The sequence below is a fragment of the Mobula hypostoma genome, chromosome X2 (genome assembly GCF_963921235.1).
Source record: "Mobula hypostoma chromosome X2, sMobHyp1.1, whole genome shotgun sequence".
Taxonomy (NCBI): Eukaryota; Metazoa; Chordata; class Chondrichthyes; order Myliobatiformes; family Myliobatidae; genus Mobula; species Mobula hypostoma.
In genome coordinates this window covers 33954227-33977332 of record NC_086129.1, presented here as the reverse complement: position 1 = coordinate 33977332, position 23106 = coordinate 33954227, and the positions used below count along the sequence as shown (strand labels likewise).

The 23106-nt window shown below is 41.4% G+C and overlaps 1 protein-coding gene across 1 annotated transcript; it reads right to left on the bottom strand.

The window, feature by feature from the left end:
- Positions 1-621: 621 nt before the first annotated feature.
- On the bottom strand, positions 622-23055 carry LOC134340880 (delta-like protein 1). The gene is made up of 12 exons (XM_063038453.1): positions 23052-23055; positions 22024-22158; positions 17465-17689; positions 13211-13342; positions 11807-11971; positions 9675-9797; positions 8431-8608; positions 7219-7358; positions 5963-6154; positions 5148-5369; positions 2625-2774; positions 622-731 (listed from the first exon to the last, which is right to left on the bottom strand). The coding sequence occupies exons 1-12, from the start codon at positions 23053-23055 to the stop codon at positions 622-624; spliced, it is 1776 nt and encodes a 591-aa protein (XP_062894523.1).
- Positions 23056-23106: the final 51 nt, after the last annotated feature.

The following is a 23106-nucleotide window of genomic DNA, read 5'->3' as shown; positions in this document are numbered from 1 at the left end:
GAGGAAACCAGAGCACTTGGAGGAAATCCACATGGTCATGAGGAGATCATACAAACTCCTTACAGGCAGCGGTGATCGCTGGTACTGTAAAGCATTATGCCACTGTTATGTTGCCATGCTGCTATCTAGGTATTAGATAGAATTTAGAATAAGAGAAATCTCATTGAATCTTGCAAAATTCTCACAGGCTGGACCAGTTGGATATAGAGAGGATGTCTTCCCTAGCTGGGGCTTCTTCAATAAAGAGTCACGCTCTCAGATTACAGGCAAGAGATGAGGAGAAATTCCACCACCCAGAGGGTGGTGATCTGTGGAATCCGTTACTAAAGAGGGTTTCAGAGACAAAGTCACTGGACAATATGAAGGAGACAGATAAATTTCTTAACATAACTGGCATCAGTGGAGAGAAGAGGAATAAGGTATTCAGATAGGTGATCAGAACAACATGATTTTGAATGCTGATTGGCTTACTCTTTTTTACTATGCCTCAATATTTTTGTAAGATAACAAAACCAATATATTACAGTTCAATATTAATATATCTAATAAATAGATATTAGATTGGATCACTTGGTTCAAACATTATTTTAATTCATTCTGATTCCAATATTTCTGTGCAGATTATACCAAATGTTTGCTGGGAGTTGGGGTGATGGCACTTCCAGTACAGTAGTATCCAGGGTAACACGGTCCACTGGGGTTGGAGAGGCCATTGGAAGCACAATACATACCTATCAGGGAGATATGCAAGAGTTACAGCAATAGGTTGAAGAATGAACTAAAAATAACAAACTGAGCTGAGCATCACTTTGTTAGTATAGTAGTGCTTTGTTAATTGTTTTAAACAGGGAACTCAAGGTGTAGCATCACTCCCAATGTATGGAGCTAATCAGTTGGGGGTTGGGGGAAACTATCCCACTATTATAAGACTCCTGAACAGCTACCTCACATGTTGAAATGGAGATGAACTCTTGATTTCTCAATCTACCTCATGTGGCCTGTGTATTTCACTTATCTACCTACACTGCACTTTGTAACTGTAACGATATATTCGGCATTGTTTTTCTATTTGTACTACCTTGATGGGTGTCAAAATGGTTGTCGTGATGTGTCTAGTGTGGTAGTGTAGTGAGTAGTGCTTGTCACTCTCAGCTTCCACCGCTGACGAGCAGTTTTGTGAAAAAGAGAGCTGAATGTGCGAGTCTCTCCCTGCCAGTACATAGCCTCACCAACAGCAAGCCTCACATAGTGCCTCCTCGCTGGCGACAAATGGAAACTGAACTCCTTTCGGACTCCGGCTGAACTAGAGAGGACGGGGAGGAGGTCTGGCCCCTGCACACATAGCACACAGGCTCACTGGTGTGTGGACATGCCCTGGTACTTGTGAACCAGATCCCCAGCTATTGGTAAATAGCCCCACTGCCTTATGTACGTGGAGACTTATTGCTTCATAAGCTTTCCTTTGGACTACACTGGTGGTGCCAAGAGGGGGACCATGACAACTGGGCATCTCAGGATCTCCATACCTTCCGCCCAGTCTGGTGATGATGATCGTCATCACCCATTGCCCTTTGAGACAGGTGGATGCCAACCACCACTACCTTGACAAACTTGTGTATGGAATGATGTGACTGGATGCCACGCGAATAAAGCTTTTCAGTGTATCTCAGTACATGTGGCTATTTTAAACCAAGTGAATTAGCTCTAAGTATTGTTGTTTTTTTGTTTGCTCAGTTTGCCTTCTTTTACATATTGGTTATTTGTCAGTCTTTATGTATAGTTTTTCATAAATCCTACTGCATTTCTTTTTTCCCTGTAAATGCCTGCAAGAAAGTGAATCTCAGGGTAGTATGTGGTAATATATACATACTTTGAGAATCAATTTACTTTGAACTTAAAAGCCAAAATCCATTTGACTCAAGTTGACACAATCTGAAAGTCACCTGGAATCCCATTGGCCGATTACCTTTCTAGGTTAATAAAGGGTAAATGGAATATGAGGCTACATCATCATTGACTACAGCTTGAAATATGCTTATGCAAGAAACAAGTTAAAGTGCATTTAATTGAAATGAAAAAAAAGCTAATGATGCAACATTAAATATATATATTTGATAGTACAAAATGTCTCTTATGGGTGCCTGCAGCTTTTTAAGGCAAACATTTGTTTCATTTCTGTCTACATGAGGAAAGTGTGTAGGCAAAATATACAACTTCTGTACTCTTACAGTACTGTACAAATAGTTATTCTAATGTTAGCTGTGCTTTACTCATGAAAGGTCAGGAACATAATATCAACATTGGCTACTTAATTCTTTAACTTCCAAAATTACAAGAACAATTTATTAAGTTACTTCAGGACATAAGGAACTTGGGGCTGCTTCAACTCCAAAAGAACAAATTTAACATAATATCAACATTAGCTACTTTATTTCCTTAACTCCAAAATACTATTTTATAAAATTACATGTACACTTGATTACTATTACTTCAGAACATAAAGTTCTTGGGGTTGCTCCAACTCCAAAAGAACAGAATGAACAAAGTCATACTGCTGCATCAAAGTGCAACTGCTTTTCTCAGAGGTATATATTCTTCATTACACACTAATTGTCATTACTAACCTGGTGAACAGGGTAAACAGCCCGCCTCATTTGCTGTACCGGGCAAAGGACCATTTGTACCCTCAGCACAGGGATGTTCTGTACCCAAAGTGGTGCCAGGAGGACAGATGAAGCCCATGGGACACAGCTCAGGAACCTTCCCACCAGAACCTTCAAGTGGCAAGGAAAATGACAATAGTGTGACTAAAGACAAGAAGGCACATAGATGATTTGATGCACTGAAATATTAAATGTTGCTAGATTTGTCATATATAATAATATTCCAGATAAACTCAATTAGTTTTATCTAACAAACCTCACTCTATTACCAGAGGCCACACTTAGATTACAAAATGACTTTCTACAACTACCATCAGGGAAGGCTGTATTTGCATCATTCATACCTTTGATGTAAGTGTAGATGTGCACCATTGAGCACAGCTACATGAAACGCTGTCACAGGAAAGCAGCATCCATCATCATGGATTGCCACCACCGAGGTCAAGCTCTCTTCTCGCTGCTGCCATCGGGAAGGTGGTACAGGAGCGTCAGGACTCAGACCACTGGTTCAGGAACAGTTATTACCCTCAATCATTCGGTTCTTGAACCAGTGAGAATAACTGCATTCAGCTTCACTTGCTCCATCACTGAACTATTCCCACAGCCTATGGACTCACTTTCAAGGACTCTTCATCTCATATTCTTGATATTTATTGCTCATTTATTTATTTTTTATTATTTTTATTTTCCTTTTGTATTTGCACAGTTTGCTGTCTTTTGCACACTGGTTGTTTGTCCATCCTGTTGAGTATGTATGATTCCTCACTGATTTTATATTGGATTTATTGAGTTTGCCTGCAAGAAAATGAATCTCAGGGTTGATAATGTTCTTTGATAGTAAATTTACTCTGAGTTTTGAACTTTGAAGATACAATTCTGAACAATGATAATGATTTAACTTCCAGGAAGATCTTGCAGCAGTATTCCCCTTCCATTTGTTTTCTTTTAAAACATGCTCCTTGTGAATTTTCCCTCATCAATAGTATCTGCAATATGAAGTTACAGTGTATACTCAGGTTACCGCTGACTTACAGTAGAAAACGCAGCAGGAATGGATTCAGACAGGTTATAACAATTTCCGCACTGGATGTAAATGAGCAAAGCAGGAAGTATGAGAGGAATGTTCTGAGATCCCAAACGGCATGCATTGGAAGCTAGCATTATCCATTAGCGCTGTTATTCATACCCATTTGGAATGTCATCCCTTTCCAATCATAGAATCAGAATCAGATTTATTATTACTGATTTAGATCATGTGAAATTATTGCTTTGCAGTAGCAATACTGTGCAAAGACAAACATTTCTATAAGTCACAAAAATAAATAAATAGGTAAATAGTGTAAAAAGGATAATGAGGTAACCTTCCTGGATTCATGGACTGTTCAAAAATCTGATCATGGAGGGGAAGAAACCATTTCTAAATCACTGGGTGCGAGTGCTCAGGCTCTTGTACCGTCCTTCCCGATGGTAGTAACAAGAGGGCATGTCCCAGATGGTGAGAGTCCTCAGAGGTGAGGGTAGCCCGTGAGCCTCATACCCTGGCGAAATAGGGACATGCCTGACCAAGCATGTGAAGTCAGCTCCAGCAGATTGGGTGGATGAGATCAACAGTGAGATCCAACTTCCAAGAAGGCAGACCTGCAACGCTTCTTGGAGGGTGACGGATATGATAAGGCACAGTAGTAGTCAGGGTTATCCACTGCAAAAAGGAAGATCCCAGCTTGTTACGATCACTTGTACTACTGGGCCCAGACTTCCGAGATTGAGAGAGTGGAGCTGTCCCAGAGTAATGACCTTTCCAGTTTAAAAACTCTCCCGCACAGATTTCACTGTCATCATCAGATAGAACAGACAACGAACACGCTGCCATGTTCTTTTGATTGACAGTAAATGAACAAAATCAGCACAGGCACCTAGTGTACATAATGGACTGCCTTCATACAATGCTGTCAACAATTGCATCTAATAAATCTTCATCTTCATTGCAACATTCAAAATGATTGTTGATATCGTTACATTTATCATAGGTCCGAACTTGTTGAAGTAGTGAAGTAGTTTCATTTTCACTCCCAGCCGTCTCTGACATCTCCAAGCCTGAATGCTTGAAAGCGCAATGAGCAAAACAATTCTACATTATTTTACTGCTCATTTCTCAACAACTATGTGACAAAAGACACTGCTTTTTGAACTCAAACACACGCAACTGATGCTACGTAAGAACTGTTCGCTCTAAGCAGGGTGTAGTGTCTAAATGGTCACACGTCCATGCAACTGACGCTAGTTAGAAACTGTTAGGCAACAGTTTCCTGTCCCAATTATGCGGCATAGTGTCCCAAATAAAAGAACATAATCCTAGCTATTTTCTCAATTAATTTTTGTTTTTTTTTAAAAAGAGTTGTCCCAAGTCAGTGGCTGTCCTGATTAACTGATGGAATCCACTGTATTATCATTAATATTAGTATAATAATATATAACCTTTCTTACCATTAGAGAATTCACAAAAGAAACCAGCTGGACATGATTCACAGATCTCTTGGCCTTCCTGCGCTTGGTAAGTTCCTCCCTGGCATGCAAGTGGAATGGAAGTTCCACTGGGACAATAGTGACCAGATGGACAGAGGAATGAAGTAGGACTGGCTGACCTTTGACCAGGGGGACAATAAAATCCAGCCAAGCAAGGACCATCAGGAGCAACATTGCCTTGCCCTTAAAAACAAAGTAATTTAAGAGAAATAAATTTTAAATAGCTCATTTGGTTCAAGTAATAATCTTGTCGGTATATTTCACCTTGCCTGGTGTCACAGTGTATTAGTGCACAGCACCATGCCATGGTCCAAAGCCATTCACACACCCTTCAGCATATTCTTGGTTTCAGACTCTATTTATTGTGCCAGCTTGATGCTGAGTGAAGGACCGATGTGTCGCTTGAAGAGATAGGTAACTTAGAGAGAATACATGAACTTCTCATCGTGGCCATATGTTGAAGAGCTCTTAATGTGTTCCTTCAACTGTCTAAGTACACTAAATCAGCAAAGGGCAGGAACAAAGCTTTTATTGAAGTTCACGAATAATTTCTGTGCCTATCAATAGATTTTGCTTTGAGGATCTTTTGGGGAATATTTACTTTGCAGTGTTAGAATTTATGCCAAATGTTCTAATGTTGTAAATACTTAATTTTTATACCTTTTGCAAAAGATTAAAGTAAATTTAGCTTTAGTGGCTTTTTCACATTTTCTTGCCATGAGTGTTTCTCAGCACATTGCATTTTCTTTGAGTGCAAGATTTTAACACTTCTTTACCTTCACAGAACTGTCCACTAAGACAAAGCTGGCAGTCTGATTCCTTTTCGTTTCCAGTGTTGTTGCTGTAGGTACCAGTTGGGCAAGGTATAGGAACCACTGTGCTGCCTGGGCAGTAAAAGCCAGCAGGACAGATGTGTTGGTCAGGCTGTGTGGAGCCAGCATTGCAATAATATCCGGCATTACAGCCTCCTGTATCAAGCAGAGGAAATAATAAACTATGACACAATTACTGTTTGTGTGTTAATTCAGACAATATTTTCCCCTCTACAGACTAGGTAGTCTCTGCAGGAATACAATAAAGTGTTTGCTTAAGAATCCTTAGGGTAATGGGAGTAACCATAAAACTGTATTTAGAAAAATGAAACCGAGAAAGCAAAAGAGCAGCAGTGCAGAAAAGAAACAAAACTGACTTTTAATTAACACACACAAAAAGCTGGAGGAACTCAGCTGGTTTGGTGGCATCGGTAGAAAAAGAAAGAGTCAATGTTTCGGGCCGAGATCCTTCATCAGGACTGGAAAGAGAGAAAGGGGGAGGAGTGCGATATTACTAGAAATCAATGTTCATGCCATCAGGTTGGAGGCTACACAGATGGAATATGAGGTGTTGCTCCTCCACCCTGAAAGTGGCCTCATTGTGGCAGTAGAGGAGGCCACGGACTGGCATGTTGGAATGGGGATTGGAATTAAAATGGTTGTCCATCCTCCCCCTTTTCTTCTTTTACACTCCCCATTCTGGCCCATTCTCTTTCCCTCACCTGCCTATCACCTCCCTCTGGTGCCCCTTCTTCCCTTACTCTCAGGGTCCAGTTTCCCCACCCATCAGATTCCCTCTTCAGTTCTTTATCTTTTCCACCATCACACCTCATCACCCCTCCCTCCTCATCTGGCCTCACCCACCTGGTACTCCTTCCCCTTCTCCCAACTTCTTATTCTGGCTTCTTCCCCCTTCCTTCCCAGTCCTGATGAAGGGTCTTGGCCCAAAACATCAACTCTTTATACCTCTCCATTGACATGACCTGACTGCTGAATTCCTCCAGCATTTTGTGTGCATTGCTCTAGGTTTCCAGCATCTACAGACTTTCTTGTGTGCTTCTGACTTGTGATTTACAAGCAACCCAAAAAGAGACTCACAGCACATCAGAGCAACTTATTTTCGAATAAAATGTTTATCATTGTGTAAGATTTTGTAAATGCTGTAAAATTAAGCAGACTGGTACTATAACTTATATGAAAAATATTGACAATTGTTATACCTGTTGGTGCGGAGAGTTTTGTATCTGAACAGTATGTCCCTGCATCACATGGTACTGGAGAGGGAGATCCTGGTGGGCAATAATAACCAGCTGGACAAAGCCCACCTGTCATTTGGTTTTGTTCCAGCCAGGACTTGCACCTAAAAATGTCAGTGAATATCAGGCAAGTTGGTTTCTAGAATTATTCACATGCAGCATTAGAAGGGTAAAAAATCTGATGACCAAATTTGCTACGAAGAATCACGTCTAACCTTCTGTTTTAGAGTAATGTAACAGAAACAGTATCACAAATGGAAAACTACGAATAAATACAATAAAGAATCAAAAATCACAATACACTTAAGCTCTGAAATCTATCACCCAAGGGAATCTGGATTGGCAAATACCTCGGACTGCTGGATGGTACTCCTAATAATAACAAACTTACTTTATTCCCCTTTCCCTTTAAAGATATTACACAATTGCACAATACATTTTCCAGTGAACCCAGGGAGTTCATACGTAGCAGGAAATTTACAAACTGCAAATCTACTCATATTCCTGGGCCCTGATGTTGTGTCTCACACACTGAACTAATGGGTGAGCCAGATACCAAGCTATCAGGAGTACCAAACAATTATTGAAGTTTTACTGTATTTCATTGCTGTCACTGTGCTAATGAGAACAATTAAAATGTGCATCTCAGAAAAAGGAAACATAATCTTTATGCTTCAATAATTGTAGCTCTCGTTCTGAAAAGTTGGCCAAATAAAATGAGATCGGAATGCAGGGCCACAAGCAAATTAAATCAATAATGGCTCTGTAAACATAATCCTATTGAACATGATATTGACTATGACTTAAATTTTGGGAAGATGAGAAGACTGTACATGCAGTATGCATCTGATGTTCAGATGAAATGCTACATAAACTACAGGAAACTAATATTCAGAATATCTACTCTGTGTATTTGAACAAAAATTTCCATTCATTTTTATTCAGAATGGGAGAAGATATTTTGAATACATCTAAAGATCAACAAGGTCTTAAATTAGATTCATGTGAATTCAGTTCCAGATGCAATTTAAAACTTGAATGTGTGTAATTGTTCCAAAGATGGTATCTACATGCACTTAAAACTAAAATGTAGATCCAACATAGTGTGTGTAAAAACAAATTATCCTGAATATTACATTTTGGCTTGATGGTAAAAGACATATTGGCAAAACGTACTCAGAAGTGGAGTTCAAGGAAGTGTTAAACTTCAAATTATTAGTGGTTGGTTTGCTGGTTGCTGACCCCCCTGTGCAGTAGTAACCCGTGGCACAAGGCCCAGAAGGTTTCGCGAGGCCAAATCCACTGCAGTGTTGCCCTGGAGGACAGGTCTCACACTCCCTCTCACTTCTACTACCTGGGGAAAGTTAAAGCAAAAAGTTACGTTTATAGTTTAGTGCAAAGGTAGATCATGGCTCATTAATATAATTTGCTGCCTGTCTACAAAAAGATGAGCACCTAAACTACATATGCACCAAAATACTGTATTTCACATTCAACAGGTTCAATTCACAAAAATCCTTGCAACACACATCAAAGTTGCTGGTGAACGCAGCAGGCCAGGCAGCACAAAATCCTTCATTGGTTCCAAACGGCAACCAAAAACAGTTTTCTTTTGAATAATTCAATGTAATAACATTTAAAAAATGCATCAGCTATTACTCTGAAATTCATGTATGTGGAAGTACTTGGATGAACTTTGGTTCTTTGCGGGAATGGGACCCTCTCTCGGGGTCTCACGACTGGCTGCTATTCGATATACCAAGGACGTGGCCGAGAAGGCTAGCGGGTCTTCAGGGTTCCAGGATTTTGTGTCTCTGAAGGCGGGCAGACTCATGGTCGGTGCCTCCACAGGATATCGGTGTGTCGTGGGAAACGGAAGATCGAAAGCAGCGAGCTGGCTGCTGGCTGTGTGCCCAGAGACCCGAGTTCTTTGGGTACAGAGCTCAGAAAAAGCGATGCAACAGACTTTTAACATAGTAAATCAGCGAGTTGTTTGTTATGTCTCCCCTCTTGCTGTGAAATGGGGACACATCTTTTCCCTTATTAGGGACAGAGAGCCGATGGTATGTCAAATTACCAGGTGAATGAGTAGTCTTTGGGGTACTGCAAGTCTATGTCTTTATTGATGTTTTGCTGCATGCTTCAGTGCTTGGTGGGGGAGCGCTGATGTTTTTATTGCTGGTGAGGGAGAGGGGGTCATTGCTTTGCTGTTGCTTATCCGTGGGTGGTGGGGGGGACGTTGGGGTTCTAACATTTAACTGCCATTCATTCTTTGGGGCACTCCTCTGTTTTCGTGGATGTTTGTGAAGAAAAAGAATTTCAGGATGTATATTGTATACATTTCTCTGGCATTAAATGTACCTTTGAAACTTTGAACACTATACTTACTATACCAAGATGTACACTGATAACAATAATACCTGGTCGTTCGTTGTATGTTCCTGGAGGACAGGGATACTGTGTGGCTTCCTCGGTTCCAGAGGGACAATAATAACCCGGCAAACAGGGCTCAGGAGTCACCACCGTAGATTGACAGTAATATCCTGTACCATTAGCATGAGAAGGTTTGCACATTGTTAAACGAGGCATTGATCATTAAAAAGTCTTGTCAGCATGATCTATATTGTCTGCTGCTCATCACATTATCAATGAGAAACCTGGATATTCTTTACCGATTTTTTGGAACCTGGCCCCACGGGCAAGACCAAGACATACAACCCTTCTGCAGTTCACCATTAGAAGATAGAAACATAGAAACATAGAAAATCTACAGCACAATACAGGCCCTTCAGCCCACAAAGTTGTGCCGAACATGTCCCTACCTTAGAACTTACAGGTTTACCCATAGCCCTCTATTTTACTAAGCTCCATGTACCTATCCAAAAGTCTCTTAAAAGACCCTATCGTATCCACCTCCACCACCATTGCTGGCAGCCCATTGCACGCACTCACCACTCTCTGCGTAAAAAAACTTACCCCTGACATCTCCCCTGTGCCTACTCCCCAGCACCTTAAACCTATGTCCTTTTGTGGCAACCATTTCAGCCCTGGGAAAAAGCCTCTGACTATCCACACGATCAATGCCTCTCATCATCTTATACACCCCTATCAGGTCACTTCTCATCCTCCGTCACTCCAGGGAGAAAAGGCTGAGTTCACTTGACCTATTTTCATAAGGCATGTTTCCCAATCCAGGCAACATCCTTGTACATCTCCTCTGCACCCTTTCTATGGTTTCCACATCCTTCCTGTAGTGAGGGGACCAGAACGGAGCACAGTACTCCAAGTGGGGTCTGACCAGGGTCCTATATAGCTGCAACATTACATCTTGGCTCCTAAACTCAACTCCACGATTGATGAAGGCCAATACACCGTATGCCTTCTTAACCACAGAGTCAACCTGCGCAGCTGCTTTGAGCGTCCTATGGACTCGGACCCCATGTTGTGAGTTACATTCAGATGAACAGGTAGGGACTCGAGGATGCGAACTAAATGTCAGGTAGGATGGGATTGATTTAATTTGGCATTATGGCCGGCACATGTTTGAAGGGCCTGTTCCTATGCTACATTTTTCTATATTCCTTTTCATTGGTCCTTCTGGTGACGGTTTTTTGGGTAGGGTGATTTAGCCCTACATTGCAATACTATTCTGAATCATGGATGTCATATCCATAATACTTGCCTTGTCCAAATTGCACTGTCATGATGAAACCCAATATGATAGCATATGTAAACTGAGATGTATACTAACTTGTAGTTTGGCTGCCATGCAAGATGTAAAAGATGTGGCATCAGACATCAACTTATTTCTTTCTATGTGCTTACCTGCCTAAGTTCAAATGGGCCATTCTTAATAACTTAGGATCTTAGCAATGCCTTTGTGCAGTCATCTTACACTGTCTATTGTGGCTTCTTCAATACAGTAGAGGGCCATTATAATGCGGATTCAATCTTGGCACATGTGAACAAGCCTTCACTAACCAAGTTGGCTCTGTGAGCTACTCTGGTCACCAAGACATCTCTTGCTTGGCCTGAAATACCTGAAAATGTTAAATTATCTAAACTTGCACAAAAAAATGAATGATTTCAAGTTCTGCTGCTCTAAGTGACAATCAGGACAGCAATTTGGGAAGTGGCATGCAAAGGTTTAAAACAAAATGTTAGCTAATGTAAAACCTTGTCAAGCAACATACACATTGGCAGCTCCTTGGAGATGAATTGTTAATACATCAAAATGCAATACATCAAAGTTCATTGCACAAACAATGCAGGTATAAAAGTAGGTTAGAATTTCTACAAAAACGTAAGTAGCATTGGAATTATCAGTAGTTTGATCACAGTGCAGGTCCTCAAATTGGAATTTGCTGCAGGTATTAAAAGCTTCTCAGGTAATGGTGAAACCAATGACAGCGAAAGGAAGAATGAAGGAAGAGAACTCCTTGCATATGTAACACTCCTTCACAAAGAATATGTTATCAAAATCACTACTTCTACTCCAGAATTTTTATATGCATAACTGATTATACTTGCTAAATAATCAGGAATGTTTCACCTGCAGGACACCTTCGACAATACTGCATTCCTTCTTCTTCAGCATAGGTTCCTGATGGACATGGCTGTGGTTGGGCTGATCCAGCAGGACAGTGCTGTCCAACCCCACACTTTCCACCTATGCCCAAGAACTCCTGTGTTGGCCCAGGGTTGGGGATGTTCACCCCTGCAAATAAGACAGCACCTAAATTATTTTGAACTGCTTATTTTCTGTGGTTTCTTCTTATTACAGCTTCTCTATAATAATTTTAATAGATTTTTACAATATATTTTTAACATTATTATACTCCCTTCTAGTACCCAGAACATTAAAGTAGTGGTTTGGAGAGATAATTAATGAAGAGGTACGATGTAAGAAGTTATTTGTCTGTGTGTTGGGGCAGTATGATGATAACTAGGGCAATGAAGAGTAGAGGAATCACATCTAAATTTCTAATCTTATGAACAAAAATTATTGGATACTAATTGATTGTTGGGGTCTTGGCTGTTTCTGCCATCACTTTGTAAGTGGGATTATCTAGCTCTCTAAAACAAAAATCTGGATTACTATTATTCACTGGGTTAACTCACAAAATTACTAGTTCATAATTTTCATGGCCGGATGCATTTCAGCACGTGCTTCATAACTTGCTGTCAAACTCTCATATGTTATGATATGCTTCCTGGTTAATAAAATATTATGATCAACTTCTCCCATAATATTTCATTAGTACACATGCATTCTCAGTCAGCAAAGTAAAAACAGTTGTTCACGGTGAGTTAACAAACTATTTTTGCTTCCCAGCAAGGGAAACAAGAATGTAATTTATGAGATTAGTAAGAACAACAATCGCATTGTACATCCATAAACATTTTTAATACTTTGAAATTTAAGTTAAATTGGTTTTTTTTTATGTTGATATACCATGATTCTCTATTGTGAAAGGAGTACTTCACATTACATCAACCTTAGTAAGCCAATCACTGTGCATCAAATTTATTTAAATGGCTAAAGTCATGATACAATTTGGTCAAAAGTGTTGGAAAGAATAAAACAAACTGAAATTTAAATACTATTAATATAAAACCTATGAAAGGAAGATTATGATCTAACAATTCAACTTATATAATACCAATAACTTTTAATAACTGGATCTATTCAATGACTGATCTGCATGATTTCAACTATCTTTGTCCATAATCATTTTAAGAGAAATAAAGCCTATGGAACAAGATTTTTTTATTGCAGAGATATTAATGATTTGCACATGTGCAATAGATTCTATGTCTGCACTGTAAGGTCATGATTTTAAAAATAACTCTAAATTATTCATAGCTAAAAGGATTCTACATCAAAATTCTGACAGCTGCTTTTGGAGCTCTCTCAATTACTTTTGCTGCAATCTAATGACAAGCTTGTCCTTACCTGATGTACAGTAATGCCCAGGATCACACTTCCCCTGAGGCCATGGAAGGCCATCTTGGGCACAGTAGAACCCTCCTTTGCATGGCAGACAATCCCTCTCTTCCTTTAGTCCTGCACGTCCTCCATATGTACCTGAGGAAGAAGGGACACAAGGTGGAATTTTATCTTGTGCATGTGTTACATGTTGATTTGATGACAGAAGCCCATTAAACTCTGCTTCCGAAACTTGGTTTTCCTTAATGTTCACCATACAATGCAATTACAGGATTTGAGTTGTAGCATGCAGATAGAAAGAACAGAAAATCTGCAGATGCTGGAAATCCAAGCAACACACACTAAATGCTGGAGGAATTACAGTGGACGTTTCCAGCTGAGACTCTTCAGCAGGACTGGAGAAAAAAAAAGATGAGGAGTGGGTTTAAAAGGTGGGGGAGAGGAGAGACAAACATAAGGTGAGAGGTGAAACTGGGTGAGAGGGCAGGGATGAAGTAAAGAGCTGGGAAGTTGATTGGTGAAAGAGATAAAGGGCTGGAGAAGGGGGAATCTGATAGGAGAGGACAGAAGGCCATGGAAGAAAGAAAGGAGGAGGAGCACCAGAGGGAGGTGATGGGCAGGTAAGGTGATAAGGTGAGAGATGGAAAAGGGGATGGGGAATGGTGAAGGGGTGTAGGGGGGGTGTTACCGGAAGTTTGAGAAATCAATATTCATGCCATCAGGTTAGAGGCTACCTGATGACTCACAGGTGAAATGTCACCTCACCTGGAAGGACTGTTTTTGTGCCCTGGATGGTAGTGTGGGAGGAGGTGTAGGAGCAGGTGTAGCCCTTGTTCCGCTTGCAAGGATGTGCCAGGACATGCCACCCTACCAGGGATAGGGTTCCTCTTGTTCTCATCTACTACCCCACCAGCCCCCGTGACCAGTACATAATTCTCCATAGCCTCCGGCATCTCCAACGGGATCTCACCACCAAGCACATCTTTCCCTCACCCCAACTTTCTGCATTCTGCAGGGATCGCTCCCTACGCGACTTCCTTGTCCATTCATCCCTCCTCGCAGATCTCCCTCCTGGCACTTATCCTTGCAAATGGAACAAGTGCTACACCTGGCCCTACACCTCCTCCCTCACTACCATTCAGGGCCCAAACAGTCCCATCAGGTGAGGCAACACTTCACCTGTGAGTCTGTTGGGGTCATATACTGTGTCTGGTGCTCCCGGTGTGGCCTCCTGTATGTTGGTGAGATCCGATGTAGATTGGGAGATCGCTTCACTGAGCACCTACGCTCTGTACGCCAGAAAAAGCAGGATCTCCCTGTGGCCACCAATTTCAATTCTACTTCCCATTTCTATTCCGATTCCAATATGTCTATCCATGGCCTCCTTTACTGTTGTGATGTGGCCTCCTTTACGGTCATGATGAAGCCACACTCAGGTTGGAGGAGCAACACCTTATATTCTGTCTGGGTAGCCTCCAAGCTGATGGCATGAACATCAATTTCTCGAAATTCCAGTAATGAACCCCTCCCCCCTTTCACCATTCTCCATCCCCTTTTCCTTCTCTCACCTTATCTCTTTGCCTGCCCATCGCCTCCTTCTAGTGCTCCTCTCCCCCCTTGTCTTTCTTCCATGGCCTTCTGTCCTTTTCTATCAGATTTCCCCCTTCTCTACTCCTATATCTCTTTCACCAATCAACTTCCCAGCTCTTTACTTCATCCCTCCCTCTCTCGGTTTCACCTATCACCCTGTGCTTCCCTCTCCTCTCCCGCACCTTTTAAATCTACTCCTCAGCATTTTTTCTCCAGTCCTGCTGAAGGGTCTCAGTCTGAAACGTTGACTGGACTTTTATCCATAGATGCTGCCTGCTGCCTGGCCTGCAGAGTTCCTCCAGCATCTTGTGTGTGATGCAGATAGAAAGGTTGGGTTTGCAAGATCTTGAGAGAGAAATGCCAGGCTACTTGTGACTTATTCACTGAAACATACAAGTGTACAGGTCTCACCCTCAACACCTGTGTGTCAAATGTCTTCTACTACCCTATCCTTGCCTTACCTTCCAAAAATCAAGGTTCAGTGTGAAAGGGTGGCCACTTCCCATATCTCAGAAGCCTCCTCTTACCAAAGCCAAATAATGATTCGGTCTTCAATGCACCAATCTGTGGGTCTCACTTTGACCTCAAAAGTCACCTCAAAAACCCATCGGAGTACTTAATCATCAATATACTTACTTCAGATATAATAGTCAGCAACTTAAATACTTAATGCAATGAACACCCTTGGGAAAAATATTGAGGAGAATGTTGGACTACTGATTGCTGTGTTATCAAATGTGGTTCAACACGTGATGTCTAATTAAACCAGTTCCTTCATAATCCATATCCCTCCGACTATCTAAAAACCACTTAAACACTGCTGTCATATCTGCTTGCATCATCACTCCTGGCAATGTGTCCCAGGGAACCCACCACTCCCTGTGTAAAAGTGAACTTGCATCAATTAACATAGAACATAGAATAGTACAGCACAGTACAGGCCCTTCGGCCCACAATGTTGTGCCGACCCTCAAACCCTACCTTCCATATAACTCCCCACCTTAAATTCCTCCATATACCTGTCTAGCAGTCACCACTGACTCAGGCAGTGCATTCCACGCACCAACCACTCTCTGAGTAAAAAACCTTCCTCTAATATCCCCCTTGAACTTCCCACCCCTTACCTTAAAGCCATGTCCTCTTGTATTGAGCAGTGGTGCCCTGGGGAAGAGGCACTGGCTATCCACTCTATCTATTCCTCTTATTATCTTGTACAACTCTATCATGTCTCCTCTCATCCTCCTTCTCTCCAAAGAGTAAAGCCCTAGCTCCCTTAATCGCTGATCATAATGCATACTTTCTAAACCAGGCATCATCTTGGTAAATCTCCTCTGTACCCTTTCCAATGCTTCCACATCCTTCCTATAGTGAGGTGACCAGAACTGGACACAATACTCCAAGTGTGGCCTAACCAGAGTTTTATAGAGCTGCATCATTACATCGCGACTCTTAAACTCTATCCCTTGTCTTATGAAAGCTAACACCCCATAAGCTTTCTTAACTACCCTATCCACCTGTGAGGCAACTTTCAGGGATCTGTGGACATGTACCCCGAGATCCCTCTGCTCCTCCACGCTACCAAGTATCCTGCCATTTACTTTGTACTCTGCCTTGGAGTTTGTCCTTCCAAAGTGTACCACCTCACACTTCTCCGGGTTGAACTCCATCTGCCACTTCTCAGCCCACTTCTGCATCCTATCAATGTCTCTTTGCAATCTTTGAAAATCCTCTACACTATCTACAACACCACCAACCTTTGTGTCGCCTGCAAACTTGCCAACCCACCCTTCTACCCGCACATCCAGGTCATTAATAAAAATCACAAAAAGTAGAGGTCCCAGAACAGATCCTTGTGGGACACCACTAGTCACAAACCTCCAATCTGAATGTACTCCCACCACCACCACCCTCCGCCTTCTGCAGGCAAGCCAATTCTGAATCCACCTGGCCAAACTTCCCTGGATCCCATGCCTTCTAACTTTCTGTATAAGCCTACCGTGTGGAACCTTGTCAAATGCCTTACTAAAATCCATATAGATCACATCCACTGCACTACCCTCATCTATGTGCCTGGTCATCTCCTCAAAGAACTCTATCAGGCTTGTTAGAACACGATCTGTCCTTCACAATTATCTCCTTTAAACTTTCCCCCTTTCATCTTAAGAGCTATATGTCATTGAGTATATGATATTTTAACCCCAGGAAAGAACTTCTGATTGTGTTACTCTATCTTCTTCATTACTTTATAAACTTCTATCTGAACTTCCCTTAGCCGCCAACACACCAGAGAAAACAACCCTAATTTTGTTAAAATCAATACCATCTGGTCCAGGCAATATCCTGGTTAACCTCTGCACACACTTTTCAAAGCCTCCACGTTTGTCCTGTTGCAACATTCTGATTCTAGATTTTATATTTGTTGGGACATACTTCAAAAAAAAAACACCCAGTAAAAGTGAGTCATTGGGCAAATCTACACTATAATGTATGAATGTTTAATTTTTTAGGTTTAAATTCATTTCTCTAATGCTGAGTATATTTCAGTACTGGTTTGAAAGAATCACAGGTTCAAAAATTGAAATTCATCCATGCATGAAATATTTAAACACTGTAGATCCCTAAGAATTCAAATGTCAAAACCATGAAGCATTTTTGTTGTATCCCACTCACCTACAGGACATGCTGGGATTTCTACCCCAGTGCTGGCTGGACAGTAGAATCCTGGTGGGCAGGGATTAATCCTGTTGCCATGAGTGCAGTAAAATCCAGCAGGACACACAGCACACTCAGCACCACCACTGTGATTCAGGAATGTTGTGACAGGACAGGGAACAGGTTTACGTGCTCCAGCTTTGCAGTAAAATCCCACAGGGCAAATTCCACCACTTTGACCATCTACAAAAAAAAAATTATTGAAAATGCAAGCAAAAGCTAAGTTTTGATTTTATGGTTTACAGTCATCAACAACAGGCTGGATGTTGGGATTATTTTAGCATGAGTGCCAAAAGAGGCAAAATCTAGAAGAGATAAACCTACACTCTTGTGGGGTCACCATGTTTACTGGAAGTAAGTGATTATGGAATTACCCATGCAACACACACAGAATGCTGGAGGAACTCAGCAGACAAGGCAGCATCTATGGAAAAGAGGACGTGTCCCGATGAAGGATTGTACATAGATGCTGCCAGTTCTGTAACATTTGACTGTTTTTTTTTTATACAAGGCCAAGTTTCTAGCTTGACACTGAGCCCAGCATGGATGGAAAGTATGCAAGGAGCCGGCTGGATTCAACCCTGGGACCATTGGCCTCAAAGTCTGGTGCTGATGCCACTACACCTCTGGCTGGCTACTGAGTAGGATATAACAGATGGAAAAAAAGGCTTACATTTATATAATGCCTTTCATAAGTCAAATGTGTGACAGTGTTTTGTGGGCAGCCAAGAATATTTGAAGTTTAGTTGTTGTAGTAGTAATGTAGGAAACACATTAGCTTCTCACAAATAGCAATGACCAAACAATTTGTATTTTTTTTAAAACAATGTTGGTTGATAAGTGTAAAGCAGAATATTAGAAAAACCTCCTCTGCTCTTCCAAACAGCATTAACTTGTCTTCTTCTATTGCCTTGAGAATGATTTAACGTCATCTGAAAGATGGCATCTTCAATGATGTAGTACTCCCTTAGTAAAATGCCAGCCTGGGTTAAATACACAATATCTCTGGAATGTAACTAACCAAGGCTAAATTTCTACCTCAGGATACCCATGGCCTTGCACTGGGAGATTGAGTGAGGCAGAGTAAATAATGCAGTAATGAGAGAATGTTGCATCTTTTAATTGGAGAATGATATGCTTCAGTCCATTGTATAAACAGAAATACACAATGACATCATATTTTCAAGATTTTTAGCCTCAGGTATTAGTTATTAGTTTAATATTGCACACTTGTCACTGTCAGTAATGCTGAGTCTTTTTGTGACAAAGTGGCCCTGCCTTCTCTCAGAAATCATATCATATAGCATGAAAATAAGGTCCTTCATCATTGAGTCTGCACTGACCATTAAAAACACTTTGGCACAAATCCTACACTAACCTGATTAAGAAGAAAGAGAAGGTGCATGGCAGGTATAGGCAGCAAGGAACGAATCAGATACTTGAGAAGTATAATAAATGCAAGAGAACACTTAAGGAGGAAATCAGGGGGTCTAAAAGAAGGCATGAGGTTGCTCTAGCAGACAAGGTGAAGGAGAATCCTAAGGGTTTCTGCAGATATGTTAAGAGCAAAAGTATTGCAAGGGACAAAATTGGTCCTCTGGAAGATCAGAATGGTAATCTATGTGTGGAGCCAAAAGAGATGGGAGAGATCATAAATGGATTTTTTGCATCTGTATTTACTCCAGAGACAGACACAGAATCTATAGAAGTGAGGCAAAGCAGCAGTGAGGTCACGGACCCTATACAGAAGACAGAGGAGAAGGTGCTTGCTGTCCTGAGACAAATTCGGGTGGAGAAATCCCCAGGGCCTGACAAGGTGCACCTCAGACTTTGTAGGAGGCTAGTGCAGAAATTGCAGAGGCTCCAGTAGAGGCATCTAAAACATCCTTAGCTACAGATGAAGTGCCAGAGGATTGGAGGCCAGCTAATGTTGTTCCATTCTTTAAGAAAGGCTTTAAGAATAAGCAAGAAAATTATAGGCCTGTGAGCCTGACATCAGTAGCGGGTGAGTTATTAGAGGGTAATCTAAGCAACAGGATATATAAGTATTTGGATAGACAAGGACTGATTAAGGATAGTCATCATGGCTTTGTACATGGTAGGTTGATTCTAACACATCTTATAGAGTTTTTTTGAGGAAGTTACCAGGAAAGTGGATGAAGGCAAGGCAGTGGATCTTGTCTAAATGGACATTAGCAAGGCCGTTGATAAGGTCCCTCATGGGATGTTGGTCATGAAGGTTCAGTCACTCGGCTTTCAGGATGAAGTAATAAACTGGATTAGAAATTGGCTTTGTGGGAGAAGCCAGAAAGTTCTAGTGGATGGTTGCCTCTCTGACTGGAGGCCTGTGGATAGTGGTGCACAGTTGGGATCAGTGCTGGGTCCGTTGTTGTTTGTCATCTATATCAATGAATTAGATCATAATATGGTTAACTGGATCAGCAAATTTGCAGATGTGTCCAAGATAGGGGATGTAGTGGACTATGAGGAAGACTATCAATACTTGTAGTGAAATCAGGCCCAGCTGGAAAAACAGGCTGAAAAATGGCAGATGGAATTTAATGCAGACAAATGTGAGGTGTTGCACCTTGGGAGGACAAACCAAAGTAGGACTTCTATGTTAGAACATTGCAGAGTGCAGTAGAATCGAGGGATCTGGAAATAGGCATCCATGATTCTTTGTAAGCGGTGGCACAGCTAGATAGGGTCGTAAAGAAAGCTTTTGGCACCTTGGCCTTCAGAAATCAAAGTATTGAGTACAGGAATTGGCATGTTATGATGAAGTTGTATAAGATATTAGTCCAAATTTGGAGTATTGTGTGCAGTTTTGGTCACCTATTAACAGAAAAGATATCAATACGCTTCAAAGAGTGCAGAGAAAATTTAGAAGGATGTTGCTGGGACTTGAGGACCTAAGTTGTAGAGAAAGGTTAAAAAGGTTAGGACTTTATTTCCTGGTGTGTAGGAGACTGAGGGGAGACTTGATAGAGATATACAAAATTATGAGGGGTATAGATAGTGTAAGCCAACTGGTGGCTTAGTGGCATCAGTGCTGGACTGTGGAACGGAGGTTCCGAAGTTCAAACACTGCCGGCTCCCCCCGGCACATTTTCCATCCGTGCGGGGGTTAAGAGCTGGTGATCTCATTGGAAAAAAAGCTCACCCGGCAGAAGGCAATGGCAAACCACGGCTGTAACTTGCCTCGTATGTGAATTCCAACTACGTCAGAACGGCGTGGGAGGAAGTCGTCCACTACCGGGAAAAATTCCGGATGCGACCTACATTATTATTATTATAGATAGGGTAAAGGCAAACTGGCATTTTTCACTGAGGTTTGATGAGACAGGGACTAGAGGCCATGGTTTAAAAGTGAAGTGTGAAATATTTTAGGGGAACATGAGGGGGAGTTTCCTCACTCAGAGGGTGATGAGAGTGTGGAACGAACTGCCAGTGGAAGTGGTGGATGAGTGTTTAATTTCAACATTTAAGAGAAATTTGGACAACTACATGGATGGGAGGGGTATGTGGGTTATGGTCTGGGTGGTGGTGGATAGGACCAGGCAGGAAAAAAACAGGTCAGCATGGACTAGACAGGCTGAAGAAACTGTTCCTGTGCTGTAGTGTTCCATAGTATGACTCTATGATTCTAACCACATCTCCCCACAATCCCATTAACTCTCTTTTACCGCAAACAACAGGAATTCTGCAGATGCTGGAAATTCAAGCAACACACATAAAAGTTGCTGGTGAACGCAGCAGGCCAGGCAGCATCTCTAAGAAGAGGTGCAGTCGACGTTTCAGGCCGAGACCTGACGAAGGTTCTCGGCCTGAAACGTCGACTGCACCTCTTCTTAGAGATGCTGCCTGGCCTGCTGCGTTCACCAGCAACTTTTACGTGTGTAACTCTCTTTTACCTCCCGCTAGATTTAACCACTCACCTACATACTAGGGGCAATTTAGTGGGCCAATCAACCAACTGACTTGCATGTTTTTGGAATATAGAAGGAAAATGGAAGGCTCAGAGGAAACCCATAGAGTCACAGAGAATGTACAACTTCATACATTAAGCAATTGCATGTGTGTGTTTGAAAATCAGATTAATCAACCAGTTTATTGCTGAAACCATTTCCATAGAAGTCAACCTTAAATGCATTGGTGTGCTACAGTTTTAAAGCATTGTTCAAGTCATCACTATTTTCAGATAAATGTTATGAAATCAGACAATATCTTGGGAGGTTAGAACACATTTAGTAAGGTTTTCAGGGCTTAAAATACATCATTTAAATAAAAAGGCTTTAGAGGAAAACATTCTGTTCCAAAAGATTGGGATAAATTGTTTTTCTCTGAAAACCTTAGACGTTAAAAGAAAACCCTATCTGTGTACAAGCACAGGCATCTTGATTTCACAGTTTACTGGAATTTACCTCCTGCCAAAATGCAGGCAACTCTAACATTTTGCACAGAACGTTCTTCAAGAATGAAAAATCAATACTGTAAGTGGAAATGTTAACACATACCAGGTGGATTAGGCTGGGAGGCATTTCTGGTGCAATAAAAACCCTCAAAGCACAAGCCGCTGGGTTGGGTTTGACCGGCAGTTGAACAGTAATGTCCTGGTTTGCATGGCAAGCAATCAGATAATGAAGTCCTTCCTACAGAAAGCACAGGAATATCTCAAGATCAGAAATGATCAGAATGAGCGTGTAAAATGACAGCTTTGGGAGCTGGATTCTGATCAGGGCACAAGAACATTTCTTCAGTGTGCCAGGGATACACCAGCTGCCAGCTGAACAGGCAAACAGGCCTATGGAGCAGCTTTTTTTCACGCTCAGGTTTTGGAATTTTTGCTGATACCCACCTGACCAGGAAATTATAGTGCAATCAGTTAGGTTAGGGTGACATTTATTTTTGCATCCAGACACAAATCATAAGCTAGAATTTCCTGTAAACTGCTTGTGCTTACTGCTCCCTTAACTGCTAGGTTCACATTACAAAGTATCAGGTAACATCTGTCTGATATTCGTGTTCAGGTGAAGTGTCTGTCGAAACAGTTGAGATATTTGTGAATGCCTTTGACTTTCACAAACATGCAAAATCTTAGAAGTTAAAACATTTAACAAACATTAGAAAACATTAAAAATGCAAATTACCAAGAAAATCTATCCATTCTACCCTTCTTTGAGAGGAATAGAATCACTCAATGTATACCCGATCCACACAGCCATAGGTTGAATGGGTAGAGCAGATTTACTATTCTTTCATTTGATTCAGTGAGGAGTCTGCTGTCAAACTATAGTTGGATAATTGTTGGTGATCATTTCTAAGGAAATTCAGTGCTAGCACATCCACACAGACCCAACAGTTCTGAGAGTTACAAAGGAAAACTGGCAGCCAAAGTCTGGCTTTTGCTAAAAAAAAAAGCCATGTTATCTCAATGGAGATCTTAGAAACATATAAAACATAGAAAACCTACAGCACACTATAGGCCCTTCAGCCCACAAAGTTGTGCCGAACATGTCCGTACCTTAGAGATGACTAGGCTTACCCATGGCCCTCTATTTATCTAAGCTCTATGTACCTATCCAAAAGTCCCTTAAAAG